At 49.3% G+C, this 22012-nt stretch overlaps 1 protein-coding gene across 3 annotated transcripts in view; it reads left to right on the top strand.

Annotated features, from left to right (window-relative positions):
- Zdhhc14 (zDHHC palmitoyltransferase 14) overlaps window positions 1-22012 on the top strand; it is a 253094-nt gene that overhangs the window by 217137 nt on the left and 13945 nt on the right. For 2 of the 3 annotated variants that reach the window (XM_026393831.2, XM_026393830.2), the window contains exons 4-8: window positions 1212-1349; window positions 4790-4838; window positions 15304-15406; window positions 16476-16585; window positions 19579-19681. In XM_026393831.2, coding sequence (XP_026249616.1) covers window positions 1212-1349; window positions 4790-4838; window positions 15304-15406; window positions 16476-16585; window positions 19579-19681 — 503 coding nt within the window. The remainder of the gene's footprint in view (window positions 1-1211; window positions 1350-4789; window positions 4839-15303; window positions 15407-16475; window positions 16586-19578; window positions 19682-22012) is intronic. The other variant, XM_026393832.2, reaches the window with a different exon arrangement.

Genomic DNA, 22012 nt, shown 5'->3' with positions numbered 1-22012 from the left:
CCTAAATCCATAGTTGGCATTAGAGCTTGATCTTGGCCTTGTGCATTCTGTGGCTTTGGACAAACATACAAGAAAGTGCCTCTGTCATTATCCAGAGTGTTTTCCCTGCGCTAGCCATTCTCTGTGCTCTGTCTGTTGTCCCACCTTCTCACCCTAATGGGGCTGTCTGAATGTAGAGCTTAGCTCTTCTAGGATATGGGGCTGTGGCCATGTCAACTGTGACTCACATGAAGGCACCAATAGAAATTGCTTTTGTTTTATATCAGCATTTTATAGGCCATAAGGTTGTCGCCAAGCTAGTGACAAAATGTGTCATGTCCCTGGCATGATTGGCAATTTCTTCTTAATGCCACTTGCAGACCATGGTGATTCCCTTGCAGATCCTGTGCCACCTCCATCCAGGTGTCCTCAGGCCCCTTTCAAGAAACAGGCATTTGACCTCATGTAGGAGATGAGTGGTTTGTGACACATGCTCAGAGGGTTGGGGAACTGACCACTCCCCCAACTCTGTAATGCTAGTCTTGGTTCACTCATCTGTAAACAGGGCAGGTTTTCACTTTCCTTATAGGAATGTTTTAGAGCCAAATGTGTTAACGAATGTGATGAGTGTGTGTGTAACACTAACTGGGACGGGAGAACTGAGGAGTATCCCTCTGTCTTGTTCCAGCCCTTGGTGGCCTCTCTCTGTGACCACTTACTGTACCAGGTGGTCACCCAATTCCACATCTGGCCCCCACCCACCCAGCCTAGCCCAGCCTCTACCATCGAGTGGCCTTGGCAACATCTTCAGGGAAGGCTGTTCTGTGAATTCAGAGTTGTCTTTTAGAAAGAGGGAATTCTTTACTTTTCCAACAAGAATTTGTACTTTTTTTTTTTTTTTTTTTTTTGGCAGTACTGGGGACTGAACCCAGGGCATTGCACATGCTGGCCAGCGCTCGGCCACTGAGCTCCACCCCAGCCCTGTACTCCCGTTTCTTCCTATATTTAAGAAGAATGTGTACACTTAGTTTTTTGAAACAGCTGAATTCTGTTGGAAGAATAATTGTGTTCCTGAAATGTCTCGATGTTAATAAGCATCTCTCTGAGTGGTTATTTTGGAAAAATGTAGTATGATATTTTTATATTATCAGGGTATGGGGGAGGGGCTCCCTTCAGTAAAAAGACATTTTATTAATTGATTTCCACTCTTTTTCTTCTGCCTCTCATTTCAGAACGGTTTGATCACCACTGTCCCTGGGTAGGCAACTGTGTGGGGAAAAGAAACTACAGATTTTTTTATATGTTTATTTTATCCCTGTCTTTTCTGACAGTCTTTATATTTGCATTCGTTATCACCCACGTCATTCTTCGTAAGTATGCTGACGAAATCAGATTACGTATGTAACCATTTGCCTGACTTTGGTTTCCTGATTTGATTTTGATTTGATACTTTGATCATTTCGGGCTCTCTCTTCCTTCTCTTTCCCCTCTCCCCCTCCTCACTTTTCGCCTGTCCCCGTTCCGTTTATTGCTCCTCCATCCCTCCTCATCCCTCCCTCTTCCCCCACCCCATCCTTCCAACAGCAGTTTCCTGGGTCACACCCGGACCAGGTATTGCTTCCACCAACAAGACTGTTTCCGATACACCTGTCCCCTTCCAACCTCAAAGACTTCTTCTAAGGGATCCTCTAAAAGATTTATCCCCACATTTTGCACAAAGGACACTGGGCCACAGTGATACATTAAATAGCAGAACCCGGCTCCTTAACACAGGAAGCACCTGCCCCAGGAAACACGGCTGGGTTTCCTTGTGCACATACCTGGGTATGTTAAAAGTACACATTTAATGATACACTCAGTTGTCCTCTAGAATATGAGCAAACTAACCCCCGGCATATAGAGAAAGCAACTTTATTAAAGGTTAAGACTTCAGGGCTGGGGCTCAGCGGTAGAACACTCGCCTAATGCGTGCAAGGCCCTGGGTTCGATCCTCAGCACCACCTAATAAATAAATAAATAAAATAAAGGTATTGTGTCCAACTAAAAAATAAATATTAAAAAAGTTAGACTTGGATGAATAATGATCTTAATATATTTGCCTAAGCAAATGGAATTTTTTGTTCTCTATTCCAAAAGTCGTAACTTTGAGTTTCTTCGTCTCCTGATCATTAACCTTCCTACAACAGGCAGTGATGAGAAGAAGGAAGTTAATTGGCTTTGAAATAGAAATTCAAGCCTTTAAACTTCAATTACAGTGCTGACAGCAACACTGAAGACCATCCACGACTCTCATCCACATCCCTGAAACACAGCCACCCACTAGCAAGTGCACGGCCTCCCTCTAGCATGTTTCCAGCAGCATCTGGACAGAGCCTCACCTTCTGCCTGCTTCAGGGCGGACACACAGATTGAGCATGTGGGGTCTCAGCTGGGGTGCACTTCCCTCCCTTGTCTTTGGGTGGGGTCCATGTGCAACTGGGGAAGTGTAGGTACAGAACAATTTGCATTACCTCTTGTGAGCATTAGTGGAGTGTGGACACTAAACAGACTATCCAAATTCTCACAGATATTTTAAATCCTCATTCCCTTCTTTCTGTGCTCCTTTTGTCTGAATATGACACAAGTTTGTAACCTACAGTTGACAGCCATACCTTGGAGGGCTTGCAGGACACAGTGTTCATCAGTCTTCTTGCACACCAGCTGAGCTGGTTCCTTGGAGGCTCTGCAGAGGCCCCCAACCCTGCAATTTCAGAGGCCCCATCCAGCAAAACTGAGCCAGCATCTGATCTGGGGGTTCATGGACTAAAGAAGCAGAGAGAAAACCTAGTGTATCATATTATCTTCAAAGAAGCAATTGTTGACACGAGCAGAGTTAAATCAGTGCTAACTCCAGCACACACGTGTAGCGTTTGAACCTTACATTTTGTATCATCTTTGACAAGTTCAAGATGCTTTCATATACACTATGAAATTGTGCTTGTGGCCTCGCCTCTGCATTCTGGAGTTCACTTGCTCATTCGTGAACTTCAGGAACACACACACACACACACACCTCACACACCCACAGGCATGATTACACACTTACACACTCAGTCTCTCACACTCTTACACTATACCTGCCCTTACCCTTATCTACCCTCACTCTCTCACACCTACACCCCTAACCCAGGGTCTCACACACACCTCACATGCACTCCCTTACGCACTCACACTCACATACAGTGAAGTCCACTGCTAGCCCCCATGGCTGGGCTGGGATGTGCATATCTCTTTCCCCTTTGCTAAAGCACCACTCTCTGGCTCCAGAAAACTGGAGTTGACGGAGGCTTATGCTGAAGTATTGTTAATCTAATCAACAAAACACTAAGAATTTATCTGCCTGCAAGATATATCTTGGACAGCAAACAAAGCTTTTTCTTTCCCCTGTTTGGCTCCCCCAAACAATCCCCATGAAACAACCTGCCACCTTGTTTGGTTTGGCCCATGACGTTTTCAAGGGCAAAGTGCTTCATGGTCCTTATGTGCCCCTAAGACTCAGGTGACATGGGCAGGGCAGAGAGCTGCCTGAGAGCGCTGGGAGCATGGCCCGGGTGCTGAGCTGGGGAGAGAACTCCTGGCCTCCGGTGCTCCTGGAAGCCACAGTCTGGATTTCTGTGAGGGTAGGGGATTTGAGGCAGGGGATATAACGTGAGTTTAGTAGAGAAAAAAATAATAATTTCCCCTTGTTTTGCCTCCAGATTGTGCCTGCCCATGACCTGCAGCATGCCCGCTTGCTGGGTGCATCTTGCTGGCCTCAGGGATGCGGGAAGAAGCTTAATGCACCTGCCTTCCCTTCCCCTGTCAGCTCCTGAGGCAGCCCCTTCCACATCCCTTCCCACCACGCTGTACTTCTCTGAGCCTTAGTGATGGGCGGTAGGTCCTGAGGGAGCAGAGACTCAGGGAAGAATATGGAGCAAGCCCCTCCTCGCCACCCCAGAGTGGGATGTTCTTCCTGGGGCCCTGTCACTCACTAACCCTGCCCTGCAGACAGTGAAACAGCACAGAGATGCAGCCAGCAGCCCAGCGCTGTCTTACCATTCTGCACATTTTGTTGCTGAATGTGGACCAGACTGCATCTGCTGAAGCACAGGACCCTTATCCAGCAAAGAGGAACCAGGCATCATCATCCAAGAAGGGGACTGTCAAGAATTCCCCCAAATAGGCTTTTATTTTTAAAAGTTTGATGTCAATACCTAACAACAAAAAATGTTTCTCATCAAATGCCTATTTGTTCAAGCTCCTAATGTTTCCTTGCACAGACAAGCTCATGTGGAAATGTCATTAACACAAAAGGATCCGTTCTACACTGCAACTTTATGACTTTGTTTACTCTGGGTGTGGAGGCGGGGGAGCTGTGTCCCAAGTGGTCAAGTCTATAGGACTTCCAGGGTCAAAAGTTAACAAATTTGGGGAAAACAGAGGAGGAAAAAAAAATAGCATGCAGTATTCTGTCTTGCTGTTAAAATGGAGGAAACAAAGAGTAATCAGAACTGTAATTTATGGGCAAGTGTGCAGACATCCATCTGCTTTTATTGAAACAATATCCTGCAGATGTTGAGTCTAATTGTGAATGTGCCATTTTCTTGTTGAATAACTTTAGTGGAATCTCCATTTCTGATCAGTAAACTGGGTGCCGTAGCACTTACAAAATATAATTATTTAATTGATCTTTAGACACCTATAATTTTTATGTGGATGAGGGCTTGCAGCAGGAGGCTGCTCATTCTGGAGGTAAGTGTCTGAATACTAAACGTTGGTTTCATTCCCGCAGGTTCCCAGCAAACAGGATTCCTCAACGCCCTTAAGGACAGCCCTGCGAGATATCCTTTCTGGTGGCTCCGATGGTGCAGTGCTGACATGTTCATGTTTCACTGAATCCACACTCCTACCTCCTCATCTTTGGCCTTGGCTCTTCTTCCCATAAATCTTACTTTTTTTTTTTGTTCTGTAAAGCAGCCAGGGACTCCCTAAGAGTCACTCACATGATAAATAGCATCTGAACCCTTGAATCCCTAAGCAACTCATCCAGCGTCTAAATTGAAGTGCTCTTCAGTGTGAAAGCCAAGTATCGACTCCTGCCCACCCCCAGAAGCCAGCACTGATTTGTGTCAAGTCAGGTTGGGCTGGAAAGAAGTAGGGCTAGGAGCTCCTCCTGAGCTCGTTTTGATGGACAGGTGATCCCTAGGAACACCCGGTGAGGGTCTGCTGCGAGGTGTTGCAGTAGCCATCTGAGACCCCGCAGGCCCTCTGGACAGATGGTGTCGGGAGGTCAGTGTGACATTCTTTGGGAAGTGAAGATGATGACCTGATAGTTTCTAGAAACAGAACTCCCTTTCACAACCCCCAAGGGACTGAGAATGGTCAATCTCAAGTCATTTACATCAACGAGGACCATTTTCCATCCTCCCAAATAGGAAATATGGACACAATATTTTGAATTTTGAAAGAAAAACATCCACCCATTGAGTGCTTACTTGGGCTTCCATCTGGATAGCCCCAGATTGACACTGGTGTGGAGATGGTCAGTTGGACTCCTGACCTGTTTCCCTGGACCCAGCTCTTTCTTCATGTAACTGGGTAAACTGTACTTGGATTCCTCATTCCTCTCACGTGTGGTATTCATTTTGTCTTAGAGAACCCTACCACCTGTTCATACCAGGTACTTTTCTCTGTGTGTGGTGCTGGGAGTTGAACCCAGGGACTTGCACTGCTAGGCAAGTGCTCTGCCCCTGGGTTACATCCCCAGCCCCTTATCATGTGCTTCTTAAAGTGGTCCATGTCCCTTAAAGTAAAGTGGTGGTGATGGTACTTGGATCTGAAAAGTATCTTTCTGGCACCTCTGTGTTTCTGGGCCATGTAGGATGTTGGTTACAAGTCCAGTTTCTATAGCCAATTAATACCTTTTTAATGCACTTATATTATGGAAGGGGACTAGGGACAAACAATGTACAAAGGGACCTGGAGGATAAATGCCACAGATGTGGCCTGCCTTGTTTATGATGTAGGAAGCTGGAATTGGCTAGAAGTTGGCTAGAAGAAAAGGTAGCCCAGGGAGTGCCTATAAGCTCATGAGTGTGAGTAAGAACAAATCCAATGAGAAACGTTGTCCTACCCAGGGTGACCATCTTCCTACCACATTACCTCCCTGACCCTCCTATTTCCAGGGGCGTTGCCTTGCTACATCTTAAAGCCTCCTTTGCCAAAGGAAGACAGGCTCGTCTCTCAGAGAATCAGTGGCATCACGATCCCTGGTCATTGAGGCATGATGGATGAGGCTGATTGCGTCATCACAACTCCACAAAATCTATCCTTTTGACTGACAGCAGTGCTGCTCACAGCTGGTCTCCTCTGGAGCAGAGATCTGTGAAGTCCTGAGCTCTTAACATTAGAGGAGTTTTCTAGACGACATTGCCTGAGCACAGGACTGCAGTCTAAGGCCACCTTCCCAAGTGCACAGTGCTCTCGAGCAAGAAAATAACCTGTGTTTTCACGCTTTCAGTGGCCTCACACCTGATCTCCTGACCATGGTATAAAAATATTGTCCTGAGAAATCAGAGCACAGGCAAAGGCCTCTCATATCCAAGTAAAAACAATGTTGTTGAGGAAGTGACAGAGAATAGAAATGGCTAATTAACCACCAACCAAGCCACCTTCTCAGAAGTATCCATGTAAATGACGTGCACCTTGATCAACTACCAGCGCCTTGCAGCCCTTGGAAAACCGGCAGCCCTGAAGGATAAGAACCTGCCTGCCATTACAATAGGGAAATCTAGCAGGTGGTGTGTCCAACCTGCGGTGTGGCCAGCTGGGAGGCTGGGAGGTGGAAGATCACAGGAGCAGGCCCTCCCCGTCTGTGCCCACAGCCCTGGCCTGCTGAGCCTCCCTGTCTCCCTTCTCCTCTTTCCTCCCCACCTTCCATTGCCTGCCCATGGACTCCCCTTTGGTCTTTGCATCCAAGAAGCTGAAGCCTTGGGGAGGGGGCCTCTCAGGGCCAGTGGGCAGTGAGGTGCTGCTGGCCTTCCCCAGGGAAAGAGATGAAGGAGAATCTTCTCCAAAAACATGGGAGGGGCCCTCAGTCTACCCAGCCAAACTGTTTGAGATCCAGTTGGCAGCTCTTTCCTACAGATCCCTTTCCTGACAGACCTTGAGTGACAAGGTCTAGAACAGCCTGCCCTGGCCTTGGGAGCATGTTCAGTCCAAAGGACAGAGGGGGCGGGGGCAGGGGATGAGCCAGATCACAAAGACGCTGGCTCCTTCTCCTCCTCAAACTCCTGCCGATGCCCGATGCCAGGGTCGGGGCTGTAAGGGCACGTCTTAAAGCACACTGGGTTTTAGGCACCATAAAAAGACACAGATTGCACTTGGCATGGGAGTCAGGAGAAGCTGCACGTGCTACACAGAAAGGCGGAGGCTGAGGGCATCTGGTTTTGGAAATGGAGAGCGATGGGTTCTAGCAGGGGCCTGGGGGAGGGGCCCCGGGGAGCCTGAGCCAGGCCTGAGGCAGATGCAAGGGTGTGTTGGGGTGGATCCCAAGCCTGGCATTGGGCCTGCTCTCTCAAGGACCCACAGAGTGCCCGGCAGGTTGTTGGGCATCTGGAAGGGCAGGGCACCCAGCCCGCCTTTGCTCACACTCAGGTCCTGGGGAAGCAGGGAGGCACTGTGACAGCTAAGTCCTGGTGGGGGGGAGGGTGTGTGACAGCGTGAAGCCTGAAGGCAGTGGGGTCCTTTCACCCCCTGAATGCTGGGGATCCAGGCATAATTTTTGGAGTGCGTGGCATCATCAGAGCTGGCTTGTCATTTTATTTCTCAAGAATATTCATCTTACAGCAGGGAGCATGACAGAGTGAAGTGGTGAGTGGAATAATGTGCACAGGAAAGACCCCCAGATGGAAATCAGTGACGAGGGGACACTCAGTGGGAACCAGCAGGGCAGTGGACATGGGAGCCGTGTCATGGAGGGGTGAGGGCCAGGAGGAGACAAAGCTGATCCTGATGGTCCTTCTCAGGGTGCCCTGGAGAAAGAGGGTCACAGTAGAAGGGGAGAGCTAGCACTGGATTGGGAGAAGCCATGAGTTCTGAGACATGTGTAAGAAGAACACTGAAGACCACACACAGGTGGCCCTCCACATCAGCAACCTTAGGGTCCTCGGTAGCTCCTGCCTGTAAAATGGGAGGAGGGAAAAGATAAGTGCCTGAGATGGTCCCAACCTCTTAGGAAACTACCAGTCAGGCCAGCTGGGAGCCACGTGGTAACACCTGCTCGCACACGGTGACATCTGCTTGCAGACTCCCCAGGCTCTCAGAGGAAGAAGCCTCAGAACTCGAGCCAGGAGAGCCAGGGGTCCCTGGGCATCCTCCAGGAAGACCCCAGAGAGGGGAACCCTGCCATCCACAATCACAGCAGTGTAGCCTGACATTATGGCCCCACTAAAGGGACTGTGGTCACTTTAATCATGACTTACTGTCCAGTTCTCCCCAAATGACGGGATTTTCTGTGGCTGATAAATCAAATGGTAATTGATTCTGCATCTGTGGCAGCTTTCCACAGGAAGCCTTCTGGTCCCTAATCTGCACTCACTGGGACACTTCCCCATCTGGAGGGCACCATGGCCTCATGGGCATTGTCCATTTTTATTGTCCGTCTTAATGGAATTTAGTGGCGGGCTCAGAGCTGGCCCGAGTGCATCACGTGGCACCTTCCCATGCCTGTCCATCCTGATAGCTGTTGACGCTCAGAGGGACCCCAGAAAATGGAAGAACTGTGGTCCTGCTCACTGTGACACCTGGGCACCTGGGCTGAGAAGTTGAATGACATCCCCAGTGAAGGTTCCACAGGGACCAAAGCCACAACCTGGCTCTCCTAACTCCAGCCTTGCTCCCCTCAGGGAAGGAGATGCTCCCCTCTCCCACAAACAGATTGGGGGAGTTTCATGAAGAATAAGCATCAGATTGTATCTCATAAGATTCCAAAGTGGGGGAGGTTGTTCAGTTTTTAAAATCACCCCAGTGAAACACGAGTGCATTCTGATTGTAAAAATGTTTCTAATAGCCAGAAAAATAAGAGTGAAAAAGGAAATGTTGACCCTTGCTCCATTCGTTGGTAGGAAGCCTGGCCAGTTTCTGTATGTCCTTCCAGAGTCTCCACAGAGCTGGACACACACATGTGCTTTCATATACCTGTATCGGACCAGGGGATTGTTAGTACCTGAAAAGGGTCCCACCGTTTGCTTTGTTTTATAATCTGATTAATTATTTCCTGGAGATATTTCTGCATCAATATATAAATCTACTTCATTCTTTTTTGCACTGTTTTATAAAATTCCAAGTGTACATAGGCTAGTTCATTCTTCGATAGATGGATAATTAGATCTCTTAGTTTTTTACTGGTCAAAAAAAAATGAGATAGTGAGTTTTCTTCTATGTGGATCTTTGTGCACAAGGTTGGCATTCATCTGGGATTGATAACCATTTGTGGAATCTCTGAGTTGAAAGTTAAGCACATTGTAAATGTAGACCTGACAAAGCAAATGGTCCTCTAAAGAGATTGCACCAACTTATCACCGCCACCTCTAACAGCCTCGCCAGCGCTTGGTATCAGTCTTGGCATTTTTGCCAATTTGAAGGGGAGAAAAATATCTCATTGTTCTAATTTCTATTTTCTGTATGATAATCATGTTACACATGTTGGTTTTTTCTCTCTTATCACAAGGCACCAACTCATACCCGTGGTCCATTTTCTTCATGGGGTTATTTGTTTCTTTTCTGTTTACACATAGGAGTTCTTTATGTATTCTCAACAATAATAACCTCTTAAATCTCTTAAATATCTTCTGCCAATTTGTGCCTCCTAGTCTGTTACTTACCTTTTAGTTTTACCTTTTTATGAAACAATGTTTATTCAGGAACTCAGTCTATAAATCTTACACTAGCTGGCTCCTAGATTTTGCCTTTGAAATTTACCCCCAAATTTATTTCCTTTATTTCCATCTAATATCTTTATATGCTGTTTATGTTAAACACAGTAATTTGTCAGTTATATAATTTTGTCCCTGTGATGTGTGCTGAAATCCTTTCTCTTTCCCAAGTGTTTAGAGACATGTCCCAATAGTTCTTTCTATTCTGTTCCCATAGTTTGAGAACTTTTGGGTCTCAGTGTTCCTTTACACTGTTAAAAATTGAGGACTCCAAAGAGCTTTTGTGTTCGTGTATTGTGTGTGTGTGTGTGTGTGTGTGTGTGTGTGCATGTTGGTTTTTTATAGTGTTTGAAAATAAAACTGAGAAAATTTTAAAATACAGTACCCGTCCAGGGCAAGGGCACCTCCTCCCAGGGGTAGCCCTGGAGGACGCCCTCACACTGCAGGAGGGAGGGAGAGGGAAACTGACAAAGGCTGTTTGGAGATTGATGGGAATGTGGCTTTGACCTGGAGCGACCTTGAACACTTACTTTCTGGGGACTCTGAGGGTCCGTGGGCCACACTTTGAGAACCACAGGTCTGTTCCTTCACCCCCGTCCCACAAGCCTGTGTCTGGCCTCTGTCCTGTCCCGTTGCTGCCCCTGCTGTTGCTGTCCCTTGTTTTACTGATTGGAAGTCTTCTCCTGCCTGCTGTTGGCGTCACCCAGCAGATGCAGAAAGCTGAACCTGGATATCTACAAGTGAGGCCGAGGCCAGCTCTGCCCAGAGGACCGCGGAGCCCCTGCCCCCGTCTGCTCTGCCGTCGGAGCCCTTCTTATTTCTGAGAAGACATAAAGACAGGTGACGATTCTTTTTCAGAATCTCTCACCTGTTTTCGGACCTTTTATCACCTAGATGAAGTTTACAGTCTGTTAGTCAAATTCCATCTTTCAAAACACCAGTTGGGATTTTGACTGGGATCCTAGTGACTTCTCACATTAATTCTGGTGACTTCTTATATTGAGATCTGGCACATCCACACGCCTTCATTGCCCCATGTCCAAGCACGCGGGTGAAGAGGATGTGAGAGAAAGGATGTGGTCAAATGACCCTCAGATTGCCACAGTCCCTGCCCCAGACAGAGTAGCAGGCTTGCAGGTGACAGTGCACAGCTGTGATTTCCTGCCCCGTCTGGGGTCATCCAACAAATGAGGAAAGCTTGCCAGACCTGAATCTAAAAGTGCTAAACGCTGGTGTCGACTCTGCCCAGAGGACAGCGGAGCCCCTGCAGCCATCCGCTTGGCCATCAGAGCCTTCCTCCTGGAGGCGTTGCTATTTCACAGTCGTCGTTAGGGGAAAGAAACGATCTCAAGCAACACCTTCTCTTCTATTTTACACACCAGAACACTTTAAGTGTCCAGTTCCCTCACAGGACAGAGAACCTGGAGCAGAATGACATGCATGAGGACCCAGGGGCACACACCTAGGGCACATCGAGAAACACCCCCTACCATGGGGTGGCCCCAGGACCTCAACAGCCAAGTGCCAGGAAGGAGAGGGCCAGTGGCCAAGCCCTGGACGTCAGCAGTCCCCACCATTCTGGAATCCCACAAAATCCAGTAAATAAGAAAACTCACACAACACAGCATGCACAGGCTTTTTAAAGGATTGTCTGGATTTGGCACTTGGTGAAAAATACTGTCCCCGGCCTGACTGGGGTAACGTGTGGAGAAGACAGGTGAGGATGGTGTGTTGGCAGAGATGGGCTGTCCATGCAGGATGGTGCTAAGCCCATAGGACTGAGGACCAAGGCTCAGTGGCAGGCTCTGCCTTGCCACTGTGAGTGCCGAGGCCCACCACGTCACAGGTGAGGAGCGCCAAGGCCCACCAAGTCACTGCCACTGTGGGGAGCCTTGGGATGGGTTCCCTGTCTCCTAGAAGTCTAGAGACCAGGATCAGTTCTGTTCTGCCATGGACTGCTCTGACGAACGCAGAGGCCCTCTCTGGGCCTCAGCCTCCTATCTAACAGTGGAGGGATTTGAATAAGAAGGGGCATCTTACCTCCTGGTCAGTGTGGGTCCATGGTGGGCCTCAGGGGAGCTTTTAAGCCTCTTAATATTATAAGAAAATTTGGTTTTATATGCATTTTTCTAAGACTCAGGCAGGAAGCCAAAGTTAAAGATACGGAGTCCCTGGTCTCTCACCACTTGATTCTCCAAGTCCTGGGCCTCCCAGGCGACCTTCCCACAGCATCTCCACGTCCATGCATGGCCTCTCCTCTGCTTACCTTCTCACTGCACAGAGAGCCCCTGTTCCCTCAGGGGAGGGAGCTGGGCCTTCCCACCCTCACCTGAGCCCTGTGCAGAGCTCCGTGCCCAGCGGGCACTTCTGGGGTTCTGAGGACTCAAGGGAGGGGCATCTGCAGGTCAGCACTGTTGAAGTCATTGTCAACCCCCTCAACATCTAGTGTGTTAACCAGAGGGCACCCTGTGGGATTGGGGCCATGGGGAGTTGGTAGCCATCCCCCAGCCACTGAGGGGCTCACTGTCTTCGTGAGGCTGGAGGAGCTGGCAGAGGCCGACAGTGGTGACTGCTCTAATTCAAAACCCATCTCGGCAGTAAACACACAACCACTTATTAAATTGGCTCCCAGCGGAATTGGCTTGTTTCCTCTCATCTCTATTTTTTTATTTTTTTAATATTTATTTTTTAGTTGTAATTGAACACAATATCTCTACTTTACTTATTTATGTGGTGCTGAGGATGGAACCCCGGACCTCTCACGTGCAAGGCAAGCGCTCTACCGCTGAGCCACAACCCTAGCCTGTCCTCTCATCTCTTTTTTAAAAGAAAAAAGAAAAAATTCAGTAAATGGGTTTTGATACACACAAGAGAATTTCTATTTCTCGATCTTATTATGCTGCAGATATTTTCAACATCTAGGGGTGGTGTGATGAGTTGTTTGGGTATTTGTGCCTCTGTGGATGTGAGGGGAACGAACTCCTTCAGCTGCCCCAGCGTCTCGAATCCCTCACAGGGAGTGTCCCTATGTCCCCAGGGGAGATGGGGAAAGGAACCAGCCCTAGGCTCAGCGGTCTCCCTGGCAGGGCTCATTTCCAGCATTTGACTCCCAGCTCTGCTAATTCCTAAGCACAATTCTTCACGGCTTCCCGCCTCAGTTTCCCCCTCTGCTACTGGGAATGCCCTCCCCTTGCATTGCTCTGAGGGATGGTGAGTTGGTCCATGTGAAGTCTTTGGAATGGTGCCTGACACATGGCCAGTGATGCCAGCCATTGTTCTGAGGGACAGCGATGATTTATTTCTCAAGACACCCTGACTGAGGGGCTGTCAGCTGGGGACAGGGCAGCAGAAGTGGGCTGCGTCTTGTGTCCTCCCTTGGATTCATGTCATTTTGACCCAGGGGCAGCCTAACAGCAGCACTGCCTTCTGTTACGGATGAAATGTTCCTGAAGAACGTGAGATAGGAATGTAGGAAGTTGTATTTTTTCTTGTTGCTGTAAACCTTTAAGAGTCCCCAGCCACTGGTCACATCGCCCACTAATGGGGACCGTGATTGTAGGTGGTTTGCAAAGGGAGCAGCAGCCAGCAGACGGGCAGGAGCCCCTCTGCCTGCTGTGACTCTTCCCACGTTACACTCCGGTTTTTATATGGTTCATACATGCGAACGTTGTGTCTATTTTTGACTCACTGTGGTTACACCTGGATTGTCAACTTTTGGTGACACATGGTATTTCTGAGATTGAGGCTCAGCTCTCTGTATGTTATTCAGTAAATATATCCTTTGGTTCCGTTCTTCATTCTCTCCCTTTACCTTTGGCCTTGTCTGGTTCTGGCCTCACACATCACCTCATTACTGGTGTCATCGCCTCTTGCATCTCCTGGTTTTCCTGACTCGGTCTCCCCTCTGGTTCCCTCATCCTTTTCCTTGGATTCCCCTTCTGCTTTCCAGCCAGTGTGGGGAGTGAATCCCACCTGGCTGCCTCCCCAGGCTGTCCCTTCTTAGATGGAGCACCTCTGAGTCTTGACCTGTTGGAAGGCTATAGAGAACAAGGTCACCCCTGCTCCATGGTCCACCATCTGTGTGTCCCATGTGCACACCAGGCTCCCAGCATGGTAACCCTGGGAGAAGCAGAAGGCTCACCCAGCCCAGTGGCAGCCCTGGGGGGAGGATGCTTCCTTGCACTCCCTTATCCCCTCCGGGTCCTCAGACCATCTTCTCTGAGAACACCCCGCCCTCTCCCCCATTGGCTTTCAGCCCACAGAGGGAAGCCCGTCCATTCCTCCTGTTTTGAGCACAGCCCCACGGGCTGGACAATGGCATCTGTTGATCGTGCTCTGACAGATTGTGGCACTGCTCTGGGTCATGTATTCAGTTCTTCAAAAGATGAATTCTCTCCGACCTGGAAAAATCGATAGTGACGCATCAGCATGATCTCTACAACTTGCATCCTGGGAAGCCTGAGGAAAGTGCAAGGGCTTCCTTCCCCAGCCCGAAATTCACTGCCAGTGAATGCAAGATTCATATTTAACCCCCAGACCAGCCCCGTGATGAATGGGGTCTTTCCTGAGAAACATCTGTATCTTGTAAATAGAATTTTATAAACACTTGTAGGAGAAGAAAATTCTCTCATCCTCAGTTGCTTGCTCTCATCTGTTGAAGAAGGCCAAGCTGTTTCTCGGACGGCTGACACATCCCTGGCTGTCCTGTGAGGAGGAAGTCAGGTCTGCAGCAGCTGAGCACAGCCTTTTATGTCAGGGACAGGCTGAGGGACTGGGAAGAGCCCCTAAGTAAGAGCAACCCCCTCCCCAGGGCCACTCTGAGAAATGCCCCTGCCAGTTCAGAGGCATGGACTCTTCTCTCAGTGGATGGCCCACTGAAGCAGAAGGTTCTGGACCTCAGAGGCAGTCCTGGGGGGAGACACCTGTTGGCTGTAGTCCTCAGCTTTGGAAAGGCGAGCATGCTCTCTGCTCAATGTTTAGTCCTCCATCAAAGGCCTGCACCACTGCCAACCCAAACCCCTGGGCTTTCTGACCTGGGTGCCCCAGTCCTCCACTCCACCAGGAGTCACAGGAGAAGGTCAAGGTCCAGTGGGGAGGACAGCCCACTGAAGGAGGTAGAGCTGTAAATAGTGAGTGATGCTCAGGGAGCCTGCCAGAGCCACAAGTGCCCCCCTGAACCAAGGGGACGGGGGGACAGGAGACTGTGACATAGCTCCTGCCCAGTAGGAGGTCTCCCTCTGGTTAGAGGAAGACAGGCTGGCAAGGAGGGAGCCTGAGGAGCAGGGGGTGTCTGTCTCCCTGCCCGCTCCTTCCTGCCCCTGGGTGGCCGTGGAAGCTCGCCGCCTCTCCCTGTGCTCCTTGACTCGTGCACCGTGCTGGAGGCCGTGGTGTGCTTCTTCTCTGTGTGGTCCATCGTCGGCCTCTCGGGTTTCCACACGTACTTGATCAGCTCCAACCAGACCACAAATGAAGACGTAAGTGCCTGACCGCACGGGACGAGGCGCGGCTGGGTTGAGCGGTGGAGGGGGGAAGGAAAGGAAGAGGTCGGGGCCAGCTTCTCCCACACCCCACTCCAGATGGGAGCCTTGGAAACAGAGGACACGCTGGGGAAGCCCTTCCAGGTGTTGTCCTGTCTCTGTTGGGCAGCTTTGCATTCTCCTGGCCTTTCCTGACCATGTCGGTTGGATACTAAGAATGGCCAAACGGCACCCGGTTCTGGCCCTGAGGAGAAGGTTCTTTCTATTCCTCTTAAATAATTTTGGAAGCAACTCATTGCCCTTCCCCTAATAGACAGAGACCAAGGCATCTTGAGTCTCCCCTTCATGTTAAATGTCTGTTTAGCCCCTGAATTTAACTTTTTACCTGGGATCACCTGTCTGTCTACGAATACAGGCCAAAAGGGGGAACAGAACAGAAATCGTAATGATGGGTATGTTTTTTGATGAGCATGGTCCTCGCTGCTCTTAATACTTAGATTTTGACAGAAGTCTCTATCCATACATGAATCAAATGTCTCAGAATTGGTCAGGCTACCTTAAACAAGAACTTGAGAAAAAATTGGTGGTGATAAAATACATGAGATAGAAGACTACTAAAAGAGCTGATTAGGTAACTGTGAATATTACAATCTGCCAAACAGACACTTTAGCAAGACTGTGAGGCTGAATTCTTATGTCTAAATTGGCAATTCGGGGACCACATTAGCTTTTCCAGCATCCATTCATCTAATTGTCATTAGGGTAGTAAATGTGAATATGAAAATATCTCCACTGGCTTATGTAAGAGGACCTTTTAGTTCCATGTGGTATAAATAGAGATGGTTGTCCCCAAAGAATGTCACTCTCTCCCTATCTAAGCTGCTGCTTGGGAGATGTTTCCAAGTTTGCAGTAAACAACAGTTTTCCTTTGGAAAAGCACATCTCCTGGTGAAGACATGAATAAAGATTATTTGCATTCCTCATGGGTTTCCCGTGATCCAGTTTGCCTAAACTTTGGCATCAGCGTGAAGGATGCTGTATGTTATTGATTTTCCTTGTCTTTCAGATTAAAGGATCTTGGTCAAATAAAAGAGGTAAAGAAAATTACAATCCCTACAGCTACGGAAATATCTTTACAAATTGCTGTGTGGCCCTGTGTGGGCCCATCTCTCCAAGGTAAGATTCAGAAACTGCGGTGCTCTTCACAGATGTTGAAAGAGCAAATTTCTATGTAGTGGTAGCCCAGGCCTTCGGAGGCAGAGGCTGGGGCTGTGCCTGGTGGAAACCTGGTGCAGCTGGTCACATTTACCAATGACCATCAGCTCAGCTCTCCCCTTTGTGTCAGGCAGACACAGTCTTAATGATAAACAGATCTGGCTTCCTTTGGTCACACTTCCTTTGGTCACATCATATTTGGTCTTGAGCTGAATGTATCGGATTTGGGGAAGATTCCCTAAAGCTCAAGATAGGAAAAAGGATGTCTCTGGCAAACAGGGAGCCAATGTAGGAAGCAGTTAGAAAACTGTAGAAACAAGTGCTAGAGCTGAGTTGTAGAGGATATAATGCTGAAATAGTTCCTCGAGGGCAATCCATGTGGCCTGGAGAGTTGAGATTGCAGGCTATTAACGATGACGATATCAATCATGGCAGCGGCTGACACTTATGAGATTCATATGCAGCCTTGCTGTGAGTGGGTTACAGGTAAGAGCTTTTTAAAAGCTCACTCTGTATGTGTGGGGAAGGTACCATTATCTCTCATTTTATAGATGAGGGAATTCAGGGACAGGATTTAAATCATGTGCCCAAGATCACAGCTAGTAAATGCCAGCTAGTCAGGCCGCCTGCCAACAGAAGCAGTGTATGTCCCCAGGGGCAGGTGACATCTGGATCAGAATGGTGCAGGGTCAAAGTACAGCCAGGGTTTTGGGGATTTGTGAGTTGGGCCCCAGGAGATGATTCCCTACAGATCAACCAACCAGTCATCAACAAGAAATGGACAAAACAGAGAAACCACAAAGGCCACTGGATTGTCTCCAAGGCAGTCCCCCTGAGCACCTAGACTTCACCAGAGTGAGCTCTGGGGACACACACACCTTCATGTTTGTGTCAGCCTCAGTGAACACTCATTAGTGAAGTAAAAGTAATGCAAAGGAGAAAAGAAAAGATAGCAAGCACAGGATATGTCCACCACCATTCTCCAGCAGTTCTGGGCCATGGCTGATCAAAGTCATCATGGTGCCATTGGGTCACTAGAAATGAATCCTTTTATGCCTTTGGCCTGGGGAGTTGGGAGCCCAGCATACCTTTCTCCTTAACGGAGACCTCCACTGACCCCCAGAACAGCTGCTCAGAGGATTCCTGCAGAGGTGGGGGGCTGGAGGGAGGCAGGAGCTGCCAGGGCCTCTGGATAGGGGCAACCCAGGTGAGGCTTTGACCAGTTTGGTAGGGGTCAGCCCCTCGTGGAGACAGCTCCAGATTCTCCTCGACCTCCTTCTCAGGGCTCCTTAGGTCAGCTCAGCAGCTCTCTCAGGAAGTCCTTGAGCCATTTTAGGTTGTTCCTAATAAAGGGGTGTTGGAAGGGTATAGGAGCAAACTGAGCATCTTTTCCCTTGTCTGAATATACATTTGAGTCCAGGAAAGGGATTGAAAACTCTGTCCAAGTCTCTTCTCTAGTTCCTGAGTCCTGGATTTGCACATGGCATTACTCTCTCTATATATAAATCAAATTGTGTCATAACCAAAATGATTTCTTTCACAAGTGGATTAAATGTGCTGTTTTGGCTGGGTTGGGCCATATTCTTTCCAAAATCCAAGTTTTTTGGGTGGGCCATCTCTCCAGGATGGCTCTCCCCTTCAAACTGTTTGAATTGCTTGTTAAAAGGTAAACTGAGGCATATTCGAATGTTATAGAAATGATTTGGGCAGGTAGCGGTTCGCGAATCAAGCAGCTCCAGGCTGTAGGTGGTTTGGGGCTACACAAAAAGGTCCTGGGGAGGCTTTGTGTAGGGTGATATTCATTCCAGTGGGTCATTCCCAGGGAAAGCCTCTGGTCCTTGAGGCTGATCCTCTCCTGGGGGTTCTTCTGAGAGCCTCCAATTGCAGCTCCCTGACACAGGGAGGGTTTGTTCCCCCAACGGTCACTTAACCTGCCACTCCAGCCCCAGCCTACAGCCCTCTGTACCTTCTTGGGCTAAGTCCTGTAGCTTCCCAGAGCTCCCTAGCAAAGTGCCATAAAACAGGGGACAGAGCTTAAAACGACAGAAAGGGTCAGGCTGCTTGGTGGTGTCAGCCCCTCGTGACAACAGCTCGAGATCCACCCAGAAACACCTTAGGCCAGGAACTTTCTCAGGAAGCCCTTGAAAACTATTTTTTCACCTTTTGGAGGCTGAAACCAAGGTGCAGGCAGGGCTGTTCCCCCTGAGACTGGAGCAGGCCGCTTCCTTGCCTCCGTCTGCTCCTAGTGGCTGCGGGCCTTGGCCAGCAGATGCGTCCTCCATTCTCTGCCTCTGGGTTACACAGCCTCCTCCCCGTGTGCCTCCGTTCCTTCAAACAATGTTCCGTCCCTATTGTCTTCTCCTCTTTGTGAGGACACTGGTCACATTGGATTAAGGGTTACCCAATTAAGTATGAACTCAATGTAGATACATCTGCAAGGACCTTGTTTCAAACTAAGTTCATCCTCACAGACACCAGGGTTGGAGCTTCCACTTATCTTTTTGTTTAATTCAACCCAGGACATTCCCCTTGCCACCAACACCAGTGGGCAGTGGAGCAGGAGGGAACAAAGGACAGGGGTGGGGGCTTGAGCAGAAAAACAGGTGGCAAGGCACAGGAGTGTATAAGGCCAAGCCGTGGCTCTGGTCCCCTGCAGTACACTGGAAAGTGGCAGGTGCTGGGGACACGTTTGCTGAATGAATGTGATAAGGAAACATGGAGTTAGGTCTGCAGAGAGAAACTGGTGGCAGATTGTGGCAGGATGAGGTGAGACCAACTAGGAGTATCCCACGGTGAGGGGTCCAACAGAGGGATGTGGGGTCTCCTGCAGGGGTCAGGCATCTAGATGGGCAAGGAAGCAGTGACCCAGGCCTTTTAAAGGTAGACGGGATCCCAGACCCACACTCCAGTCCTGTTGCTGGCATCTCTGGGTTTTCTTCTCTTCTCTCTTGCAGCTTAATTGACAGAAGAGGGTACATCCAGCCTGACACTCCACAGCCAGCAGCGCCCTCCAACGGGATCACCATGTATGGGGCCATGCAGTCACAGAGCGACATGGTAGGGGCCGCCTGCACTGGGGGTCACTGCTCCCTGCTTCTGCTTACACGTTCTCTAACCCAGTAATAAACCAGGTGCCGAGCCCCTGGCAGGAGGGGCAGCCGGGACACCCACATGACTGTTGGGCTGGCAGTAGGGAATGAAATGGCAAACCAGGGCAATGTCCAATAAGGGACCGTGGCCACTGAGCCTGGCTCGTTGTGCAGGGGAAGCACACACACACACAAGATCTCTTTGTCCAAACAGCATGTGGCACACTGATGGGAAGCCCCTTCTACAGAATCAGGGGATTCCCTGTCCCACCAGGGCTGGCTGGCTGGATACCCTCTACTTCCTGTGCTGTCCACGGGCCCTGCACCCTGCCCCCTGCCCCCTGCCCCCACGGCTAAGTTTGCAGGGATGATCTGCCCCTTCTCCCTCCTTCAGCCTGAACCTGAGACTAGCCCCTCATCACAAATAACTAGACCAGGTCTTCATTCACAGCAAAACCTGAGAATCCCACTGCCCCCCCCCCATGCAAAGTGCCACCACAGTACAGGCACACTACAGTGGGAAGCCTGAAGCATCTGCAGGTGGACATTGGGGGAAGGCAGGAGTCTCCCCATGGACACCGGCAATCACAGCATAGCCAGGTCCCAGCACTCGGTGCCTTAAATTCCTTAGGTGTCTGAAGGCAATGGCCTCCCTTATTTCCCTAAAGAAGTTTCCCGTTTCTGCCAAGAAGTCCGTGCTAGGCCAGCTGCCCCAGTGCTGTTTGGTCTTTGTAGAACCGAATCACCCCCAGTTTGTGTGCTTGCAGATCTAAGAGCTAAATTTAAGGGTACACAGGGAATGGCAGCTCCTGGGGTGTGTGGAGAGCTCAAGGTGAAGGTCAGCAGCCCCAAGCTGTCTCCATGAGCTGTGCTGAGGAAACCACTTCATTCCTGGTCACCTAGTGGCTCAGAAGGATGCCGGGCTTATTTGTGGCTAGTGCAGGTGTCTAGTCCAGGCTGCTTTGCTTCGCTGGTAACTAGTCTCCTTTAAAATTGAGTATGTGTACGTCACGGTCCTTGCCACTTCCCTCTGTGAGCAATCAGGAAGCCTCTTGTTCTGTCCACCCAAGTGACCCAGAAGGTCACACCCCATATTCTTCAGAGAAGGAAAACGAGGACAGAGAGAATAAGAGACAGGCTCACAAAGAAAGGGGACTGCATTTATGGAGCACCAACTGTGTTCAAGGTGCTTGATGATCTCATTTAATCCTAAACCAACAGTGAGAAATTGTTGTTCACATTTTTTGTTAAGTTGGGAGAGGTTGTCACCTACCTGACAGCACACAGACTCTGGTTTGTGGATCCAAAGCCCATCCGAGGACTCCAAAGCCGACCTTCACTTTGTAGACTATACTCCTTCAAGGTTACCACCTTAAAGACAAGTATGCCCAAGTATGCCCTTGGTCACTTTCAGGTGCACAAACAATGTCCTATAAGGACGGCCACCAGAACTGTGACCAGGGTATACACTGATCACTTCCCTGACATGAGCATGTGCTCCTATGTGCCTACCCTCCCATTCATCAGGAGACTCATCGGGTTCCTGGGATGTGCTGAGGACAACCTAAGAGCTGGGGCTACAAGACTATAGGGTACAACTCCCCTCATCTTTAAGGGGTCCACAGCCAGGTGAAGGGAACATTAGGAACCTTCATAGAAGAGACCGTGGATGGCGACAGGTGTTATGGACCCCAATGGGCTTAGGTTAGTCTCACTCAGTTAGCACTGACCCAACCCATGCTGTGCATCTTCTCTAGATTTAAAAAATAAACAAAGGCTACTTGAAGGTTCTGCTGTCACCAGCAAGCATCTTGAGGTCAAGAGGGGATGGAGCCTAATTCGTGAACTCAACAAACATTTATGGATCCCCTGCTGCAGGCCTCTATGATAGAGTAGCCCTGAAGAAAGAAATGGAGTGGTCGCTTCTCTCCGCGTGGTTGTCAGAGTCACCTCTGGATCCATCAGGCTGGAGCTGTGCTATGACTCTGGTTAAGGGCACATCACTACAGGTGTGGGCCTGGAGCAAGTGGACAGAGTGTTGTACTGGTCTGTTCCTGGGGGACAGCCACCTCCCAAGCAACCAGCAACCCTGAAGGCTGAACCCCGATGCCCTAGCACCATGTGAGGACCCACAGAGGGGAAGAGCCTTGTAACAGTTTCCTACTGTGATTCCACTCAATGTCGGGCTCGTTTTTATGACACCGACTCATCTGTGGGCCAGGGCGCTCCATCAGGAAACAAGAGGACATTAAACCCAGACTCCTCACTCTCCAGTCCTCTGCTGTGTCTCCAGATGAGA

The sequence above is a fragment of the Urocitellus parryii genome, chromosome 8 (genome assembly GCF_045843805.1).
Source record: "Urocitellus parryii isolate mUroPar1 chromosome 8, mUroPar1.hap1, whole genome shotgun sequence".
NCBI classification, from domain to species: Eukaryota; Metazoa; Chordata; class Mammalia; order Rodentia; family Sciuridae; genus Urocitellus; species Urocitellus parryii.
This window is presented reverse-complemented; position numbering and strand designations above follow the sequence as displayed.